At 43.5% G+C, this 22,158-nt stretch overlaps 1 protein-coding gene across 1 annotated transcript in view; it reads right to left on the minus strand.

Annotated features, from left to right (window-relative positions):
- Positions 1-920: 920 nt before the first annotated feature.
- USP40 (ubiquitin specific peptidase 40) overlaps positions 921-22,158 on the minus strand; it is an 85,884-nt gene continuing 64,646 nt past the window's right edge. Inside the window, exons 13-17 of the mRNA XM_029616904.1 lie at positions 20,999-21,151; positions 20,665-20,796; positions 18,949-18,998; positions 15,223-15,255; positions 921-3,545 (exon numbers count right to left, since the gene is read on the minus strand). Of these exons, the coding sequence (XP_029472764.1) occupies positions 3,518-3,545; positions 15,223-15,255; positions 18,949-18,998; positions 20,665-20,796; positions 20,999-21,151 (396 nt within the window). The 3' untranslated portion in view covers positions 921-3,517. The remainder of the gene's footprint in view (positions 3,546-15,222; positions 15,256-18,948; positions 18,999-20,664; positions 20,797-20,998; positions 21,152-22,158) is intronic.

The raw sequence follows: 22,158 nt of genomic DNA on the forward strand, positions 1-22,158 counted from the left end.
TATAAAAGGGAGTCCAAAAAAATCCAAGGATAGATCCCTGGAGTAGATTGAAGGGATACATAGAGACAAGAGATGTCCCTGCATGATTTGAACTGTTTACGTGATTTTTACCTGAAGAAAATGTGGGTTTTTTTGGTCAACTTATCACGATTTAGCAAGTTTCACAGTATACTCTATTCATTTTGGAATAGCACATTCTGGTGTGGAGGTGACATTATTTCAAGACCTCTGAAGTGTTTCCATAGCTCTACGGGCCCTAAAGCAAAGTTTATCCCTTCTTGGAGGAACTCCAGGGAGCCTCATGGGTTGCACGCTAGTCCACCAGCTCCCAGATGTGCCCACTTGTCCCGTGAGGTGTTGGAAAGGGGAGTTACAGAAAGGTTAACACACATTACACACGCTTTTAACGTATGTTAATGCTGAATTCTTTAATGCACTTTAGTGCATTAATGGCACTGATGTTAATGCAGACAGCACAAATATTTTTAATGAACTGCTTCACATGTAAATCAGCTAATTAATATTAAAATGAGTTTCCATAAACCATTAAGCAGGATGTTTTTTGTTAACTCACTGGTTAACATTAAAACTTAACTATACCTTGGGCTACAGGGCCTCTGGCACGCAAGTCATTTTCAAAGATAAAGCTGAATTCTTTGCAGCTGGTGATGCCTTTGTACTAACGTAAGAATTATCCACAAGGTTTTTGATACATGAGCTTTCCATATCACGCAGGTCCCTTCTTCCAGCAAAGAAGAAAGGTAAAAGCAGAGCAATGGCGACCTCTGTTGGAGAACATCTGTAAGAACAGTTGTAAATGCTAGAAATAAAATACACAGATGCTCTCTGGATCTCAATTAAACATAATCTTAGTGTCTTTAATTCTACTTGGTCACATTTCTTTATTTCATTTCTTTAGATTTTTATATGCCCCTTTTTAGCACTTCAAAGTGGATTACATTCAGGTACTGTAGGTATTTCCCTAATGCCCAGAGGGCTCACAATCTAATGTTGTACCTTCTAATAAAAAAAAGTTGATATTGAGGCATTTTATGGTAATATTAGTTATTTATAAGCCATTTTATCATATGATCTGGACCAATTTAACAGATAACAAATTAGAAGTGATAAACCTCCCGGGTTTGTACAGTTATAACTGGTATTTTTTTTTTCCTGGCAGACTCGGCCTGGCACGACTCCCCTGTCTGAGTCAGCCCCTTCCATATGGCCAACTGGAGGCTCCAGCTGCCGATCCCCCTGTTGTTCCCTGCCACAGCATTTCCTAACGGGAACCGTGCCGGGCGTGCAGCCCCTGACTGCTGGCTCCAGGGCTCTGGCAGCTGGAACAGACTTTTCAATGTTCTAGTGTCCTCTAGTGCCTCTTCGCTCAGGTGGTCTAGACAGGGAAAGCAGCTCCACAGTCCCAGCTGCTTTCCCTGTTTTTTGCCGGCAGAGCGTAACCAAGCATCATGGCCTGGAGTACTGTAACCAGAAGGGTCACAGACAGCTGGACAGGGAAAACCAGGACATAAAGCATCTTTATGCAGAAAGAATGCACAAAAGGGGTTGAAAGAGTTATCTGTATCAAGCTGACATATTTATAGTACTAATTACAAAATGTAATATGTAGATACTCTTAGCACATTAACCCATTATGTCCCGAATGTTTTAAGAGGGTGTTCTCTAAATAGAACAGTGAGACATAATGGGTTAATGCAAGCATCGTATTCTAAGAAAATACCAATACATTTAGATCTTCATGTGTCTGGCTCATCTAATTAGAAAGCCTCTCCTTTATACTAAAGAAAGAAGGTAAACGAGGGCCCCAGAAAGATAAATAGTTCTTCTTCAAAAACTCCGAAACCCATATTCAAATGCTACTTAGCCGGATAAGTTGGACTTATCTGGGTAGGTGGCAGCTGCTGAATATCCAGCTATGTTCAGCAGCCACCACTCAGCCAGGTAAGTCAGTTATCCAGCTAAGCAGATAGCTGGATTAGTTGTGAGTGGGCAGATTGGGGCGGTGCTACTTTTCCGGCTAACTTAGCTGGATAAGTAGCGATATTCATACTTATCTGGTTAAGTTTATTGGATAAATTAGACCTGCCATAGAGCAAGTCTAACTTAGCTGAATATAACATATAATGCTAAGTAGCGCCAAATACAGCATAGCTGTGCTGCTGAATAACCCATGTAAGTGAATGGGTAAGTCTTATCCAGCTAATTTACCTAAACGGATTGCCTTGAATATTGAGGCCACCAAGCCTTGGGTTTGGACAGAAGCACGTATAATGATAAACTAGCTTTGGTTGCCTAGCAGTTGTGAGAACCACTGTGAGAGTTTGGTGTGAGCTGGTCTAACAACTGTTGTTTAAGTGGACTGCAGGTGCCAAAAAGATTACGTTACACAATCCTTGGGGAGCCAAACTACTTTACTACAATCCTTGGGGAAACAATTATTTCCTCCTCCTGTTATGATTTTTCAAAAAACCGCAAACCATGCTGGTACTGCATTCCAAAGGTGGCTGCTTTTGACAACAGCTCATAGCAGGGTCCAAACAACAGTATAATTGTGACTTGCAGTGCTTCTTCAGAATGTAATGCCTTCAGCATTCACACAGATAAGCAAGAAGAGCATTTCTGAAGTCTGCCTCACACGTCCAATAAAGCTCAGAAGTAGCTAACATCAGTCTGAATTCAGTCCACATTAAAGAGCCTGAATGCAATAGCTGGCCTTTGCACACTGAATGTGCTTTCTCCCACCACGTGGGATTTCCATAGCAGCAAAAAGAAATAATCTCTAGTTACCAAGCTATTGCAGGACAGCCCTGGAGACATTACATCACAATGTGATTTAATTAATTACTCTTTCGGGAAATCTCACTGCCCCACATTGTTTACAAGCCCTTCTCAAATAATTAGCTTTTCTCCTTCCCATGCTTACAGTTTTCCAATGGGTTGCTGTTCTGCAGGAGAGGCACATGGATACCAGGCTGCCACCATGATCAAAGTGGGGTGTTGCATCAGGAGAATCTTAGGGGAATCTGCCACTTTTCCCACCTTCTTAGAAAACGTTTCTGGATCTTTACTCTGATCAATCACAGCCTGGACTGAACCAGAAGGCATCTCTCTCACAGGGCACACCAAATGTTTCAAGAAGTCAAAGGGCTACACTAACTATCCATTATTTATTCTGGTCTGAATACTGCATCGCCTGTCCCACCTCCCAGCATTCACTCACCTCTCTGTCCCTTGGCAATCCCTCCACTTTCACTTTTTCTCCCTCTCTCAGTACCCCCATATTTTAGTATAGTAGATACCGAGTTTACATATCCATAAGAGCAGAGAAAGGTGAAATTATACTGCAGGTGGCCTGGGCGCCACTAGATGGCATTCGTAGTCCTGCTTTTTACAAGAGCTCATGTTTAATTGGGTGAGGTTAAAGGTTGTGCTATCGCTCTGGCATTTTCATCTCTTTTCTTGGAGATCCTGCATTCTTTCACGGATGAGGTGTGCTTTAGAGGATAGAAATCTCGGCTGATGACCTAAAATAAAGAAAGAAATATTATAGTAACGAATAGTATTATTACATTTAATGCCTTCATTCAGATTATTTTTTAGGGCAAAATTAAGCAGTGCATCAATCATTATTTTATGGGTTTATAGTTAAATTATCTCAATTCCTAATTTAACTATTGAGAAAAATGGTTTATTTCTTTTCCAACTAAACTAATATTGGGTTCTATAAATAAGTAATATATTTTAGTATTTTATATGAATATATTGCTCCCCCTCACACACAAAGATGTATGTATCCAGATTTTATTAGCAATCATCCAATAAAAAGAAATTAAAAGAATCAGATTGAAAAAAATATCAAGAATAATATGAGTTCCAGGGCTTCTTACATGCTATAAACATTTATATAAATTCTTCCATTTGCTTCATACTATTGTACATATTTACTGCAACAGTTTAGCACTAACACAGCTTTTATTTTTACAATCATCACATATTGCAATTCCATGCCCAGAAAACCTGTTTCTTGATTTTTTCTTTCCTCAAACTCAATATATATACATATAAACTGACATGAGCTTTCTTTATATCTATTATTAATTTTCACTTTTTTCTTTTTTTTTTAATCTCCCTTATTACTCAGGGTACTCCAAGCTAAGAATATTACATCTACTGAAATCCTTGTTAACAACTCAAGACTTCCGCAGTGTCTTACAAACACTTATATTTTCCATCTTAGACTACTGCAACTCTCTTTTTACTAGGCCTACCTTTGAGTCTACTAAAACCACTACAGCTACTTCAAAATGCCTCTGCAAGACATTTACTAATAACAAGGAAATTTGAACACATCATCCCGTCGCTGATTGCTCTGCACTTGCTTCCTATACAATCCAGAATTCACTATAAAGTTTTAGCTCTAATATTCAATAATCATCAACAACATTAGCCCAAGTTTATTAGGAGTGACAATTCAAAACTATACACCTCAGAGAGACCTAAGATCACAAAACAAAGGTCTGCTTATGGTACTTTCAACTCGGAAAACACATCTAACGCAAATAAGAGACCAAATGTTTTCCATAGCAGGACCCAAGTTGTGGAACTACCTTCCAGAGTCAATACGTCAAATAACAGATAAAAATAATTTCAAACGTGAACTGAAAACATGGCTCTTCAGAAAAGCATATGATTTAACGTAAAAGACCAATAATCTGATAACAGCTATATCAGTATCAGAGATAATACTAACGGAGCGAACAATAAACAATGAATGATGTGATGTAAATAGATGTTAATAGAATGAGCAATAAGCAATGAATGATGTGACGTACATTAAATTAAATGGAATGAGCAATAATAATGAATGAAGTGATGCACATTGTTAGTATGATTAGAACTTCTGTCTCTGCTAGATCCAAGGGCCCCCACATTTGGCGTGCACACCCTCATGCAGTGACTGGAGTTAAGTGGGGAGGTAGAGTCCTGGGTACCAAGTAGCAAACTCGTTTTTTGGAGGGAGAAACTGATTCTGAGTATCCACTGATAAAAACAATTCTGTTGTTTAGTCAATTGTTTTTTTGGTTTTTTTTTTGCTTAGTTCAGATATCCACAAGGTATTGGAAAGGGGCCATGGAACTGGTGGGCACAGTTCTCGTATCTCCCAGTTTCTGTTGCGCTTGGAGGTGGACCCTTGTCCTAGAGCAGTGTAGGACGGCTCCCTGGTCGGGCCCAGGGAGCACCTGCCCCCAGGGGGCGGAGCACAGGAGGAGACAGAGGCTAGGAGTAGCTTCACCACTGGAAGCCCAAGGTCCCCTGGGTGGAGCCCTTGTGGCCCCGGGCCGCTTGGACTTAGGTGGGTCTCGCAGGGTCTCCCAGAGAGGAAGTATAGCGGTGTGCCCACCAGTAGCAAGGGAGCGCGGTCGGTCACTAGACTGTAGGCCTGGAGTAACAGGGAAGGCCAGTACAGCGTAGGCGATGACAAGGCAAGGGACAAGGTCAATGGCAGCTGGGGTCAGGTTCCGAGGATCAGTCCAAGGAGTGTCAGCCAAAGCAGGAGTTAGATACCAGGAATCAGTCTGAGAGTAGTCAACAAAGCGAGGGTCAGGTTACGGAGGTCAGACGAGGTCACGAAAGCAGGCAGAGGTCAGGATCCAGGCAGCGAGTAGAATGGTCAATGGAGCAGGCAGAGGTCAGTACCAGAGAGTCAGTCCGAAGGTACTACCTGGGGAGACAGGACAGACAGACGCTGGAACAGAAGGTCGCTGGAACAAGAGAACGCTAGAACAGGAGAACACTGGAACAAGACTGGAACAATGCTGGAACAAGACTGTGATCGCGGAGGCAAACTAGAACACATACAGTGCCGACCTGATTGCCAAAGCAAGGAAGTGCAGGCAAGAACTTCCTTATGTAGTACGTTCAATCAGGATGCGCCGCGGAGCTAGGACCCACCCTTGGCCCTACAAGAGGCCAGGCGGTCCTCGCACGCACGCACGTAGGGGCATGGCCGACGCCACTGAGGACGCCGAACTCTGGCGTGAGGCCTGGTGTACAGTGGAAGGCCCGGTGACCGCCGCCGCGAGATGCCGAGGCCTGGAGGAGCTTGCGGCTGCCACTGGGGAGGCCGACCCGTGACCTGCAGAGGCGCTAGCGAGGTGAGCAGGCCCGAGTGCGGGCCGAGCACGGTCAGGGCATGCAACAGTTTCTATACAGTAACTTGCAACCCCCATCTTGTTCTTCTCTGTCCAAAAGGCTAGATTGGGTTTATTCAGCCTTCCCTCCTTTGGTGACAGGTGCCCTGTAATACCAGAGGGGGGAGGGGGTGCTACATCACTTTTACATAATAACATAGTAAATGATGGCAGAAAAAGACCCAAGTGGTCCATTCAGTCTCCCCAACAAGTTTTATATTTTATGTATTTATTATTTATTTATTTTGGATAGTTACTACTGCTGCTCTGTGCAAGTTACCACATACTTTCTGTTAATGGCAGTAACTGCTGCTCTTTACAGGTTACCCCCATACCTACTGTTAAGGGGAACTGCTGCTCCATGCAAGTTACCTCAGTTAACATAGGTTACTGCTTTTCTTCATTTCCATCCTTTAGCCACTAGAGATCCTCTGTGTTTAGCCCAAGCCTTTTGAATTCCATTACAGCTCTTGTCTTCACTATCTCTTCTCTGAGGGCATTCCATGCATCCACCACCCTCTCCGTGAAGAAATATTTCCTGATGTGGTTCCTGAGTCTGTCTCCTTGGAGTTTCATATCATGACCCCGAGTTCTACAGCTTTCTTTCCAATGGAAAAGGTTTGATTCATGTGCATCATTAATACCTTTCAGGTACTTAAAAGTCTGTATCGTATCTCCCCTGTCCCTCCTCTCCTTCAGGGTATACATATTTAGGTCCTTTCATGGCAGACCCCACACCATTTTGGTTGCCTTTTTTTAGACTGCTTCAGTCCAGTCTCTATCCTTTTTTGAGACACGGTTTCCAGAAATGAACGTGGCACTGCAGGTGAGGTCTCACCGAAGACCTATACAGAGGGATTATCACTTCCTTTTCCCTATTGGTTATGCCTGTTTTTATGCAGCCCAGCATCCTCTAGCCTTAGCCACTGCCTTGTCACATTGCTTCACTGCCTTCAGACTGTCACCACCATCACCCTGAGGTCTCTGTCCCAGACTGTGAGCATCAGTTTTTCACTCCCTGTCACATAGTGCTCCTTTGTATTTTTGCACCCCAAATGCAGGACTATACTTCTTGTACTCGAATTATAATCACCTCTTTTCAAATGATTTTTTTAAAAGATATTTTCTTCTTGTGTATTTTTTAACCACCCATACAGATTGGTGAATATTTCTTAATCACTATTTTTTGATTGAAATTCTGTTCAAAAAATATTTTTTTCAAAAAGAAAAGTTTTTTGGAGGGAGAGGAAGGTTTCATACCACATTATTTTTCTCACTACCATCCAGTAATGTATTCGTTTTAATCATCAACCGACCTCCTCTGACCTAATTTTGTTTTTATATCCAGCGTGAATTAAAACTTTTACATTAACTGTTCAACAATCATCGGTCAAACATGGACCTACAGCTTAGTTTATAGTGCCGACTCAACATCGACTTCTAAAGCGCCTGATTTCTTTCAATACAAGTCCTTTTAATCTGAACATTAAACCGACGTATCTGAAGATAATCGTTTCCCAACGAGTCCTTGTTTCAGATCCGTGGATCTTTCCTCAGGGGATTTTCTGCCTTCTTCAAAAACTGTTGGAAGTGTTCGGCGCTACATTTCTCAGAACATCTTTAAATTCTTAAATAAGCTCCATGGCATTGATGTAATCTCTATCACCGGTTCACATTAAATCCCCATGTTTGCTGACTGCTCTTATATCCCTCTTCTGATTTCGAGGATCACCAAACAATGATTGCGTATTTTGTGACATCATCACATATTTTTGAAATGAGAAGTCCCAGTTAGTTCTTCATTGAATCTGTATTCAATTTAGTTCTCATACTGCATGTCGTCCTACCAATATATACTTTCGGGCAAGTACAAATCAAGGCATACTCTGTGGGCTGGATTTTAAATGCCCTGCGCGCATAAATCCAGCCGGATTTACGTGCGCAGGGCCCTCGCGCGCCTATTTTGCATAGGCCGCCGGCACGCACAGAGCCCCGGGATGCACGTAAGTCCCGGGGCTTCATAAAAGGGGCATGTCGGGGGCGTTCCGGAAATGACGCGGCGTTTCGGGGGCGGGCCCGGGGGGTGTGGCGCCGGCCCGGGGGCGTGGTTGAGGCTTCCGGACCAGCCCCCGGGGTCGGGTGATGGCGCGCCAGCAGCCTGCTGGCGCGCACAGATTTACGTCTGCTTTCAGCAGGCGTAAATCTGCCAACAAAGGTAAGGGGGGGTGGGGGGAGGGCGAAGGAAAGTTCCCTGCGAGGCCGCTCCGAAATCGGAGCGGCCTCGGAGGGAACAGGCAGTGCGCGCTGGGCTTGGCGCGCGCAGGTTGCACTAATGTGCACCCCCTTGCGTGCGCCAACCCCGGATTTTATAAGATACACGCGGCTACGCGCGTATCTTATGTTCGCGCCTGGTGCGCAAACAAAAGTACGCACTCGCGCAAAATTATAAAATCCACCCCTATATGATCTGAATTACACGTGGTAAACGTTCTGCGGGATACCCTATATTTTGTTACAGGATCTGTCCATGTTGTGCCTTCGATACAATTGCAACTATGTGTACAAGTTTATCTTGGATGTTAATGCTCCTCGTGGTGACAATCAATGGGGGTTCTTTGAAGACAGGCCTTACTACAATACAAACCCAAAAGACAGGATCCACAACTTGTATGTGTACTTAAACAGACAATGGCAATGGCCATGATTGTGACATCAATACGACAACACTGGCACATTTTAAAGTTACACGACATCTTCAAAGAACCCCCATTGATTGTCACCACCAGGGGCAGTAACATCTGAGACAAACTTGTTCATGCACAGATAAGTCCACATGTTGAGGCAGGGGATAAAGGCCACTTTAAATTTGGTCAATGTACACATTGTTGCAATTGTATCGAAGGCACAACATGGACAGATCCTATAACAAAATATAGAGTATCCTGCAGAACATTTGCCACGTATAATTTAGATCATATAGTGTATGACTTGATTTGTACTTGCCCGAAAGTATATATTGGTAGGACGACACACAGTATGAGAACTAGATTGAATGAACACAAGTTCCGATTAAACACACAGACATGATCCGCCCCGATTGTTGCACATTATATACAAAACAATCATACTTTCACACAATTTAAATGGACAATTGTAGATCATGTCCAGCAGTCATTACATGTTGGCAATCATATAGATATTTTGAATCAAAGAGAGGCATTTTGGATCTTCACACTACAAACTCAAACACTGGGCGGACTCAATGAAGAACTAGACTGGGGCTCTTTACTTTAAAAACATACAACGATGTGGACTCAATGAAGAACTAACTGGGACTCCTCATTTCAAAAATACATGATGCTATCACAAAATATGCAATCATTGTTTGGTGATCCTCAAAATCAGGAGAGGGATATAAGAGCAGTCAGCAAACATGGGGATTAAATGTGAACCGGCAATAGAGATTACATCCATGCCGTGGAGCTTATTTAAGAATTTAAAGACGTGCTGAGAAATGTAGTGCCGAACACTTCCGACAGTTTTTGAAGGAGGCTGAAAATCCCCTGAGGAAAGATCCACGGATCTGAAACGTGGACTGTTGGGAAGCGATTATCTTCAAACAGATAAGTTGGTTTAATGTTCAGATTAAAAGGACTTGTATTGAAAGAAAGCGGCACTATAAACTAAGCTGCAGGTCCATGTTTGACCGATGATTGTTTGAACAGTTAACGTAAAAGTTATAATTCACACTGGATATAAAAACAAAGAAAAATTAGGTCGGAGGAGGTCGGTTGATGATTAAAATGAGTACATTACTGGATGGTAGTGACAAAATAATGTGGTATGAAACCTTCCTCTCCCTCCAAAAAAAATCTTTCTTTTTGAAAAAAATATTTTTTGACAGAATTTCAATCAAAAAATAGTGATTAAGAAATATTCACCAAACTGTATGGGTGGTTGAAAAATACACAAGAAGAAAATATCTTTAAAAAAATCATTTGAAAAGAGGTGATTATAATTCGAGTACTAGAGTTTCAAGGTATATATCCCTCTAAACATATTTTCAATGCATCGATGTATTGGTATCTGACTATACGTCTTGGCATTGAATCCAGGCTGCAAAGCTTTCGACCACTCTTCGAGCTTTCTTAGATTGCTTCTCATTCTCACTACACCTTCAGGTTATCCATTCTGTTGCAGATCTTAGTGCCATCCGCAAAAAAAGACAAACTTTTCTTTCTTACCCTTCCACTATATCGCTCATAAAGATATTGAACAGGACCAGCCCTAGATATGATCCATGAGGCACTCCATTTATTTCTACTTCTCTCCTCAGAATAGGTTCCATTTACCAGTACTTGCTGCTGTCTGTCAGTCAGCCAATTTGTAATTCATTCCACCACCTTAAGACCCTCTCCTAGGCTTTTCATTTTGTTCATGAGCCTCCTATGTGGGACAGTATCAAAAGCTTTGCCAAAATCGAGATAAATCACACTGAGTGTTCATCCTTAATCTAATTCTCTAATCACCCAATAAAAAAAAAAAAATCAATCAGATTTGTTTGACATGACCTTTCTCTGGTAAAAACCATGTTGCCTTGGATCCTGCAACCCACTGACTATCCTTTCTCATCACTGAAGTAAGTCTAATTGGCCTGTAGTTTCCAGCCTCCTCTTTGCCACCATTTTTGTGAAGCAAGGCCCCCAACTGCCCGTCGACAATCCTGCAGCTTCACTCCCATTTCCAAGAATCTATTAAAGAAGTCTTTGAGCATTCCCAGGGCCTTGCCCACTTTCAATTTTGCTAGTTCTACACAAACACTCTCATCTGTAAATGAGGTTATATCTACCCCACTCCCATCTGTACTCTTGCCAACCAGCAATGGCCCTCTTCCAAGGTCTTCTTAGTGAACACCGATCTAAGAGGTGAATTTTCAAATGTTAAATGCGTAAAAATTAGCACTTGTGCATATAAAATAGCACATACACCAAATCATGCTATTTTCAAAACTGCAACTTACACACATAAATCAGGGTCTGTGTCTGTGAGTAACTTTACAAGTGATAAAAAAAGGAGTGTTCCAGGTTTTGGCCAAATAACTTGCTATTTTAAAACCTGCTAAAGTGCCGCATGTATGCCTTTTTACTTACATATATTTACTGCTGCTCAGTATTTGGTGTAAGTGATCATAAACATCATTAAAGTGAAAAAATGACTGAGTAGAGGGTCTGGGTGTAATGGAGGGACTTCAGGCTGAACAGCCAAGAGGCTTTTCATGAGCTGCAGATGGACGGTGAACTGGTAGACTAAATGTTAAAATTGGCTATTTCATTGCCATGCACATGTTATAAAATGCTCTGATTTATGCATGTAAAAGCCAGCTTTTGTGTGTGGGGGTAAGAGTGTCAAATTAACATGACAAAAATCTACATGCTGTTATCGACCAGCTCCCCCGAGGGGAGGAGTTAGTAATCTGATGTCAATCAACTCCCCGAGGGGTGGAGTTAGCAATCTGTTCCTTCTCTGGTTAAGGAGTTAGCAATCTGTTAATGATCAGCTCCTCCAGAAGGGAGGAGTTAGCAATCTGATCAATGCTGTACCCCGAAGGGGAGGAGTTGGCAATTTATAATACTCCGTAGGCGGAGTTATCAATCTGTAGTGAGTTGGCTCCCCACAGAGTGACAGTCTGTACAATACAACTCTTGTAGTGTGGGGAAGAACTCCCAATGTAAGTTGGTGAATTCCTGGGCCGATGGCAGATGACAACGCTCCCAGGGGGATATCCTGAGAGGGACCACCGGCTAGGCTGGAGTATGGAGACAGACACAGATAGTAGGGATGTGAATCATTTTTTGACGATTTAAAATATCGTCCGATATATTTTAAATCGTCAAAAATCGTTAGAGGCGATATACAATAGGAATTCCCCCGATTTATCGTCAAAAATCGTAAATCGGGGGAAAGGGGAGGGCGGGAAAACCGGCACACTAAAACAACCCTAAAACCCACCCCGACCCTTTAAAATAAATCCCCCACCCTCCCAAACCCCCCCAAAATGTCTTAAATTACCTGGGGTCCAGTGGGGGGGTCCCTGTGTGATCTTCCACTCTCGGGCCATGGGTGCGTTAATAGAAATGGCGCCGGCGCTACCTTTGCCCACAGGGCAAAGTTAACGCCGGCGCCATTTTGCGCAAAATGGCGCCGGCCGTACAGCAACACGATTCGACTGCAGGAGGTCGTTCCGGACCCCTGCTGGACTTTTGGCAAGTCTTGTGGGGGTCAGGAGGCCCCCCCCAAGCTGGCCAAAAGTCCCTGGGGGTCCAGCGGGGGTCCGGAACGACCTCCTGCAGTCGAATCGTTTTTCCGTACGGAAAAACAATTCGCGGTAGGAGATCGCTCCCGGACCCCCGCTGGACTTTTGGCAAGTCTTGTGGGGGTCAGAAGGCCCCCCCCAAGCTGGCCAAAAGTCCCTGGGGGTCCAGCGGGGGTCCGGGAGCGATCTCCTATGCTCCTGACGTCGGGGGACAAAAAAACAAAATGGCGCCGGCGCTAACTTTGACCTGTCATATGACAGGTCAAACGTAGCGACGGCGCCATTTCTACAACGCATGGAGGTCCGAGAATAAAGATCACACCGGGACCCTTCCTCTGGACCCCAGGTAATTTAAGGCATTTTGGGGGGGTTTGGGAGGGTGGGGGATTTATTTTAAAGGGTCGGGGTGGGTTTTAGGGTTGTTTTAGTGTGCCATTTTTCCCACCCTCCCCCTTCCCCTTCCCCTCTCCCCCCACTGGACCCCAGGTAATTTAAGGCATTTTGGGGGGGTTCGGGAGGGTGGGGGATTTATTTTAAAGGGTCGGGGTGGGTTTTAGGGATGTTTTAGTGTGCCGGTTTTCGATTTACACGATATTTAAAAAACCCAAACTGCGACGATCCGATTCCCTCCCCCTCCCAGCCGAAATCGATCGTTAAGACGATCGATCACACGATTCACATCTCTATTATTCACCATTCCTTTTCTAATAATTCCCAACATTCTGTTTGCTTTTTTGACTGCCGCAGCACACTGCACCGACGATTTCAATGTGTTATCCACTATGACACCTAGATCTCTTTCTTGGGTTGTAGCACCTAATATGGAACCCAACATTGTGTAACTATAGCATGGGTTATTTTTCCCTATATGCATCACCTTGCACTTATCCACATTAAATTTCATCTGCCATTTGGATGCCCAATTTTTCAGTCTCACAAGGTCTTCCTGCAATTTATCACAATCTGCTTGTGATTTAACTACTCTGAACAATTTTGTGTCATCTACAAATTTGATTATCTCACTCGTCGTATTTCTTTCCAGATCATTTATAAATATATTGAACAGTAAGGGTCCCAATACAGATCCCTGAGGCACTCCACTGTCCACTCTCTTCCACTGAGAAAATTGCCCATTTAATCCTACTCTGTTTCCTGTCTTTTAGCCAGTTTGCAATCCACAAAAGGACATCGCCACCTATCCCATGACTTTTTACTTTTCCTAGAAGCCTCTCATGAGGAACTTTGTCAAATGCCTTCTGAAAATCCAAGTATACTATATCTACCGGTTCACCTTTATCCACATGTTTATTAACTCCTTCAAAAAAGTGAAGCAGATTTGTGAGGCAAGACTTGCCCTGGGTAAAGCCATGCTGACTTTGTTCCATTAAACCATGTCTTTCTATATGTTCTGTGATTTTGCCTTTATTTTTTCAGACACCTCTTTGAAGAACCATCTTGGTTTCCTTTTCCTCTTACTGTTTTTACTTTTCTTACATAAAAAATGTTTTGCCTTTATTACAGCTCCTTTTCATTTGGCCCACTGGTGTTCCCCTTCACCCATTTTCACCTAGTCCTCAAAGTATTTTCCCATTTTAACAGAGCCTGCATTTTTAATCTTCTCGTGGCTTTGATCTTCACGTGACTTCTCTCTGTCTTGGCTGCTATATCAAACCACATTGTCTCAGACAGCATTTGAGATGCTGTCTCCATATGTGAGCATCAGGTCCAGAGTCTCTTCCCCGTCCCCCCACCCCCCGAGGGCTCCATCACCATTGGTATAAGCAGAGTATCTTGAAGGGCATCCACAATCTCCCTACTTCATACAGATTCTGCAATAGGGATTCTCCAATCTGCATCTGGCAAATTAAAATCTCCCACGAGCAACTCTTTTTCCCTTCCTTCCCAACTTTTTGGTGACCATGAGGGCAATTTTCAAAGGGATTTCCATGGGTAAAGGTGTTTGCCTGCAGAAAACACCCCTTTGAAAATGCTGCTTCCCATGAGATCAAAAGTATGCACGCTTTGCATAGTATGTGAACGTTTCTGTGTGGAGATTAAGAGCGGCGCCGGGGGCAGGATTAGGGTTGATTCTGGTAAAGCATACATGGAAATTTCATTTAAATCCCTGCGCATTCTTTTCCCCGCAGACTTTGCAGGGTAAAGAATCCCGCAGAACTTTCCCACATGGGATTTTCAAAGCATAACTCTGCAGAGTTTCTCTTTGACAACTGGCTTGTAGTTCTGTGAGCAAAAAGTACCTACAGACTTGCAAGCAGCCCACAGAAGTTCAAATTTTCCCTCCATGACTACAAAAGCCACCTCGTGGACGTGTTTATCCACTGAAAGTCTTGGCTTGCTTCTCATAAGTTTGGCTAATTTTGGCAGTGGAAAACTTAACGTTTCAGGTCAAAGACAAAAATCTGCTTTTCTCTGCAATGTTGCTATTCTTGAACCATGCTGACAGTTATGCACTTGCTCAGCTGACTCTGCTTTTAACATTTAATCTGATTGAGTCCGTAATCTGATTTTACCAACCACATGTTCATGATGTAAAATATCTACCCCTCCCTCCTTCCTCTCCGTTATGCTTATCAACACAGAATTGTCCTGCAATCTCGCTGCAGAGCTGGGGATCATGTACAAACAGTGTGAAAGAAGTTAAGGATGACACATTTCCTGAACATCCTACTTACTCACCTTTTATAAAATAGGAGATAGGCAGTTTCAGGGCTGAAAGAAATGAAACAGAATAATTCAATAACGATCCTTGTTGTACCCATTTTTCACAATGTGTCTCCGTAAAATAAAACGGCGTGCGTATCTGTGAACATGTCAAGTGACCTGAACAGGTCTCTGGGAACACCTTCTCATAGTCTGGCTAAAAGTGTATCTACTATGGAAGACCAAGAACACTTTTAGCCAGGCAGAAGAGGGGAAATGGATTGGTCCTCACCAAACCCACTTCTCACCATCTCAGTACTGAACTAAAAGTATAAAAAGGAAGGCCTGGCTCTTGTTTTTTTGGGGTTTTTTTTTTTAAACAGAGGCTGTTTGCAAAATTATAACCTTCCATGGGAATTGGTTACAGGGTTCATAGTACTAGGTCTTTAAAAAGAAATCCACAACACTCTTCTTTAAATACCAACTGTAGAAGTTGCAAATTTCCTATAAGATTGGAGATCCCAGTTGTGGTTGGGAGGGCAAACTATTCATTTCTTTGGCCAAAATACTGACTGTTTTTCCTTCTGCTTTTCTCCACTCCATTCTACTGGCCTTAAAATGCGACTCTTAAATGACAAACTGTTAACTAATACACATCCCCTCATATGAGTGCGTGGCAAATAGCAATACTTCAAGGAGTGAATTTTCAGTACTGTCCCTACTCGCAGAGTCACATGCACAAGTTCAAGCCCAAAGAAACCCAACTTAATGTTCAAACCTAAGATCCATGCATAAGTTGACTTTGAAGACCGGGTTACTGTCCGGTAAAATGTATGTGTGCAACATTACTTGTTGCAGAATAGGGTGTAAGTTAAGTACATAAACAGCCTGCCACTTATGTGCATAACTTTTGGAAAATACAGATAAGTTTACAAGTTTATTGCTTTTTCTATACCGATGTTCGTATGCACATCACACCGGTTTACATGGAACGTATAGTCTTTCACATGCCTCCTGAAATGCCCCTTTTTTTGTGCAGGTAAATTAAGAACATAAGACTTGCTAATTAGGTCAGACCAAAGGTCCATCAAGCCCAGTATCCTGTTTCCAACAGTGACCAATCCAGGTCACAAGTACCTGGCAGGATCCCAAGAGGCAGACAGATTCCAAGCTGCTTATCCCAAGAATAAGCAGTGGATTTCTGCAACTCCACCTTAATAATGGTTAATGGACTTTTCCTCCAGGAACTTGACCAAACCTTTTTGTAAAAGCAGCTACATTAATAGCTGTCACCCTATTCTCTGGCAATTAATTCCAGAGCTTAATTATGTATTCAGTAAAATAATATTTTCTCTTATTAGTTTTAAATGTATTACCTAGTAACTTCATTATGTGTCCTCTGGTCTTTGTATGTTTTGAAAGAGTAACCAACTGATTAATTTTACTCGTTCCATTCCACTCATTGTTTTATAGACCTCTATCATATCTCCCCTCAGCCGTCTCTTCTCCAAGCTGAAGAGTCCAAACCTCTTTAGCCTTTTTTCATAGAGGAATTGTTCCATCCCTTTTATAATTTTGGTCACCTTTCTCACTATCATTCATGCCTGTAATGAACCTCTGTCCTCATTTTTAGGCATCTCAACATCTACGTTGAGTGCATCAGGCCAAGTTGTGCATGTAACTCATTTTTTTACACATCTGTGGGGTCTATTATCCACTAAAGTGCTTTATGGCTAATGTGTGCAAGTATTCTGTAATGTACATCTATAAGAACAGTGTAATTAACTGCTGGCATGCCAAGCCAGCTAGGGGGAGATTGTAAAATATCTAGAGCACTATAGCATGAGGTATGAGAGAAATCAAACAATCGTCCTCAGCTTCATCCACCCCGTTCCCTGTCTCAAACAAGATTCCCACAGTTCCCCAATAAAGCTACCTATTCCCCCTCATAACACAATCCCCCATCTTCAAGTCAATCACCTTTCCCTCTCTCCTCCTGCCCTCAAGTGAAGTCAGCAAGGGGGTAACCTGTACGAAGCAGAAGTTACAGCCCTAAGCACCTTGCTGGGCAGATTGCACGGGACATCATTTACTACGATGCAAGATTCCCTCATACCCTACCTGTGGAAGTCCCTGATCCGTCTCCCACTCCACCCCTGTGGTCACTGACCCTTCTCCCTGTGCTCCCCCACCCACCTCCTCCCCAAGATCAGGGAAATGGCAGGAGGAAGAGTACAGCAGCCTACCTTACTCCTGCTGCTTTACCAGTTTTCAACTGAATGGCAGCATTGCCACCTTGCAGTTTGACTTGCATGTTTCCCACAGGAAAACTGGGCCCTTTCTTGGCTAAATGTTTGTGGAGTTTTTTTTTTTTAAAGTATCTTTGGCTATTTTAATTTGCTTTCCATTTGGTGCACTTTATAATCGATCTCTTGGTTCCAGCATCTTGTGAATGACGGTGGAGACAGAGTACATCACTGCAAGTATTCCTTAAAGAGGCTGGTTTTTGGATTCAAACTGCATTTGGTTAGAGTTGCTAGTTCATCAGTGCTACCTTTCCTATCTTAAATGGGGTGCAGGGGGTGGTGACTTTGCCGATGGGGCTAGGTTATGGATTTCCACGGATGAGGGAGGGAGAGATCTTGCAGTACTCGGTGGGGGGAGGGGCCGGGGCTTTTACTGGTAAGGGTAGTTCCTGACTCAAAGGGTGCAGTTTGGAGGATTCCAGGGTGAGAAGATAATACTCCGTATTGATGCTCTCCCTCCTTGCTAATGCTGGATCATCTTCAGCCCATGCTAGCCACCCTACATCTCTGGGCTCATTAGTGCAGGCTGCAGTGGATTACACAGATCGAGTGGCCATGTTAAAATGGCTGTGTTGAGTTTAATCCGGTCATAATCTGCATCTCATAAGCCGGTGGACTGTGCAAAGCTGTAGTTTATCATGTGAATTAAAATTGGTAGGCAACCTACATTACCTGATGATTTGAATGAGCATTAATGGATAGACCGGAAATCCACATTAAGCTTTTGAAAATTCATCCCAAAATATACTGGTTACAAATGTATCTTGAAGGTAGTTTTTGAATTTGTAAAGCTTTCCTCTGACATTTCTCTACACCCCTGTTAGCAGCCATGATATTAAGAGAATCAGTTGTCTTACAGTCTTTGTTTCTGATTGCTCTAAGATGCCAAAAAAGACACAGTCACCACATAAACCAATCAGATAATATCTGATGCTCTTCTAAACATGGCTGCTTCAAGGGAATTAAGAAGGAAAGTAGAGGGGAGACATTGGGGCTCAAAGCCCTGTTAAACCTTGGTGGGTATGGGTTTGTCTTTAAGTGGGTGAGAGACTGCCTTGAGGGACTTGGTAGCGAGTGATGGAGAAGGGGGCTTAACACTCGAGGGTACCCACCTCATTAAAGATGAGGGGACTGGCTGAGAACATCAGCACATGTAGGAGCTTGCTGATGATCTCAGGGCAAGTTAACAACACATCTTGTAGCTAACTTTCTGATGTGATGTTTACCACAATCCGTGTTAAGCCATTTCAATTTTAATGAGCTGCTTTGCATGCCTTTACATACAGTGCAGCCTTTTAAGTTCTGCTAAACATTCTGCCAAATCTTTTAGCATTTTCGATAATACTCATGCGAGTGTTACTGGTAACATGCATTAATGTGGGGAATGTAGCATTGCAGCTTAATAAATAGGCCCCTAAACGAATACTGGAAGAAGCGTTTTATTTTTAAATCGTACCTAGAAACACGTGTACCTCCAAACGTTTTTTGCACATCTTCCCAGGAGACCTAAGAGATAACACAGAAACATTCCACACAAAGTCAAAGAGCACGCTGTTGATTAAGAGTTTACAATCTGCTCATGTGGTTTCAGTTCTGAGGATTCAGCAAAGCAGTTGCTATTTTGCTTAAAGATGATTATAAAAACAGAAGAGGATGTAAGGGAGAGATGGTGTGAGAGACAAAAAGGAAGGGTCATGGAGGGAGAGTGTAGTAATACAAATCAAGAGAAACCCTGGATGGCAAATGCAATTCCAAAATAAATCTGTGTGACCTTGAACAAGTCACTATTTCCGTTCTTGATTTGCTCAACTGTAACAGATAATATAGCAAGTGCAACAAGATTATTGCTTTTACTCTGTAAAGTTGCCATGCAGTTGCAGACAAGATAGAAAAAGAGAGATCCTATGCCTCATTCGCCAGTCATCCAGCTGGCGTTTCATTAATAACTACTTCAGGGGGATAGTTCAGAAAAACAAGAAACTTATCTGAGGCAAACAACGACTTCCGTGAGTTCATGAAAAAAGGATCAGGTCCTGAACTACCCCCCCTGAAGCAGTCACTAACGAAACGCCAGCTGTCCTTGGGGTTCTTTCTCCTTGCTCATTTCTCCTCTCAGGGATGCTTTGGATCTTTTATTGAATTTTAGTGCATTTGAAAAATGAAAATAAAGCTTTTGGCATTCGTTGCTTTCTGCTTGTGCACCAAAATAAGGGTGAATGATGGATAAGATCGAGCGGTAGAGAAATGTTCCACATACCATCTGGCTTGCTTACACCTCTCATATATTAATATAATACACAAGTGTTGTGAGCCATTAAGACTATTATTTTTATACTTGTCTTTTTCTCATCTGTCAACTGCAGACACCAGGATGTGCAGTCTGGTCATCTGTCCTATCATTTCTAAGATGCCTCTGTAAAGCACATTGGTTTCCCATCAGCCAAGTGATGTACAAATCCAAATATGATTACTGGAAAAAAGAGAAAGAGCTAGACAGGCAGAACAGAGAACAGAGAAAGCTGTAAGGGGAGTGAGACAGAGACACAATACAGAGTAAGTGGAGAGAAAAAAACTAAGGCCATCACGCAGTTCAGAATTCTGGGCAGCCGGTATGAAAAAACAAATCTCTGCAAAAGGAGATCAGATCAAGAAATGACTGGGACTGGAGCACGAGAGGCAAAGGACAGCCTAGGATCAGCCAGCATCTGTTTGAATGATGGTACTGGTGGGGCAGAAGTGATGGGTGACCTGGGGTTACAGGTTAGGGTAAGGAGGGGGATCAGGGAGTGGAGGGCACGGGGGGGGGGGGGGGGGGGGGTTGGCAGTTTTGCCAAGCGGGTGGAGTAGGACTACTTATATGTGTTGGGGCTATGCCTGGGAGGGGGACTATCTGGAGATCTTGTTTGGGAGGGGGCTTTTGAGAGCAGAGGGAGGTTACTTGGGACTAAAGATCCCAGGGGGAGGGATGGCAGCACACATCCACGTTTCCGTGAATGCAAGATCCACTAAGGGTTTAATGCTCTTCAGCAAATCTTGTGTTCATGGCGGAGGGAAACTAAAGTGTGTTAAAAATACACATTAAAGCGTGCTTTTAGCACTCTTTAGTAAATATGCCCCTTAATGTGTCTGGTGACATTTCTTCCTGGTAAGACAGCAGGCACGTTTCTCTTACCGGATGTACAGATGTATCATTTATGCAGTGCCAACGGTCTTGGATCTGGTTCCTGACATAAACCAGGTAATGGCCGGCTGAAGCATTGCCAGAATGGGCTACCACCGAAAACAAAGAGTGCAGCTCCTCTTTCTGAAAAGAGAAAGAGAAACGGGAGGAAATCCTGTCAGATCCACTGCAGAATTACTGGGAACATTTTTCCAGATAAACCGAACATTTCAGCTTTTAAATGGCACGTCGTTTTAATTTTTGCTGAGGATGACCCTCCCCTGAAGTTTCAGGAGGCAAAAGACCGCCCTAAAATGAGGGTGACCCTAAGTGCAGAGAAACTTACTTCAGCACGCTGCTCATGAAAGGACCAGAAGTTTATTTCCTGAGGAAATTTCATATAGTGATAGAGTTTTTTGGGCCTCCCAGTGTTGAAATCCAAAGTGAACCTTTTCAGGTGTAAGCACACAATGGGTGAATAGGTCCGCACTCGGCATCCCTGACAGGAGAAAAATGAATTCAAGGTTTTTAGAAGACATCATCACTATGTATCATATTTATTTTTTTATTAATTGTATTCAGTAATTTTTATAATTAATTTAGGGGACATAGAAATCCCTCACTTGATCCCAGAATATGTACAGAATAGAGATGTGAATCGTGTCCTCGATCGTCTTAACGATCGATTTCGGCTGGGAGGGGGAGGGAATCGTATTGTTGCCGTTTGGGTGTGTAAACTATCGTGAAAAATCGTTAAAATCGTGAGCCGGCACACTAAACCCCCCTAAAACCCACCCCGACCCTTTAAATTAAATCCCCCACCCTCCCGAACCCCCCCCAAATGCTTTAAATTACCTGGGGATCCGGCGGTGGTCCAGAACGGCGGCGGTCCGGAACGGTCCCCTCAATAGAATCGTGTTGTCTTCAGCCGGCGCCATTTTTCAAAATGGCCGCCGCAAAATGGCGGCGGCCATAGACAAAAACAATTCGACGGAGGAGGTCGTTCCGGACCCCCGCTGGACTTTTGGCAAGTCTTGTGGGGGTCAGGAGGCCCCCCCAAGCTGGCCAAAAGTTTCCTGGGAGTCCAGCGGGGTTCCGGGAGCGATTTCTTGCCGCGAATCGTTTTCGTACGGAAAATGGCGCCGGCAGGAGATCGACTGCAGGAGGTCGTTCAGCGGGGGTTCTGGACCGCCGCTGAACGACCTCCTGCACTCGATCTCCTGCCGGCGCCATTTTCCATACGAAAACGATTCGCGGCAAGAAATCGCTCCCGGAACCCCGCTGGACTCCCAGGAAACTTTTGGCCAGCTTGGGGGGGCCTCCTGACCCCCACAAGACTTGCCAAAAGTCCAGCGGGGGTCCGGAACGACCTCCTCCGTCGAATTGTTTTTGTCTATGGCCGCCGCCATTTTGCGGCGGCCATTTTGAAAAATGGCGCCGGCTGAAGACAACACGATTCTATTGAGGGGACCGTTCCGGACCGCCGCCGTTCTGGACCACCGCCGG

The sequence above is a fragment of the Rhinatrema bivittatum genome, chromosome 9 (assembly GCF_901001135.1).
Source record: "Rhinatrema bivittatum chromosome 9, aRhiBiv1.1, whole genome shotgun sequence".
NCBI classification, from domain to species: domain Eukaryota; kingdom Metazoa; phylum Chordata; class Amphibia; order Gymnophiona; family Rhinatrematidae; genus Rhinatrema; species Rhinatrema bivittatum.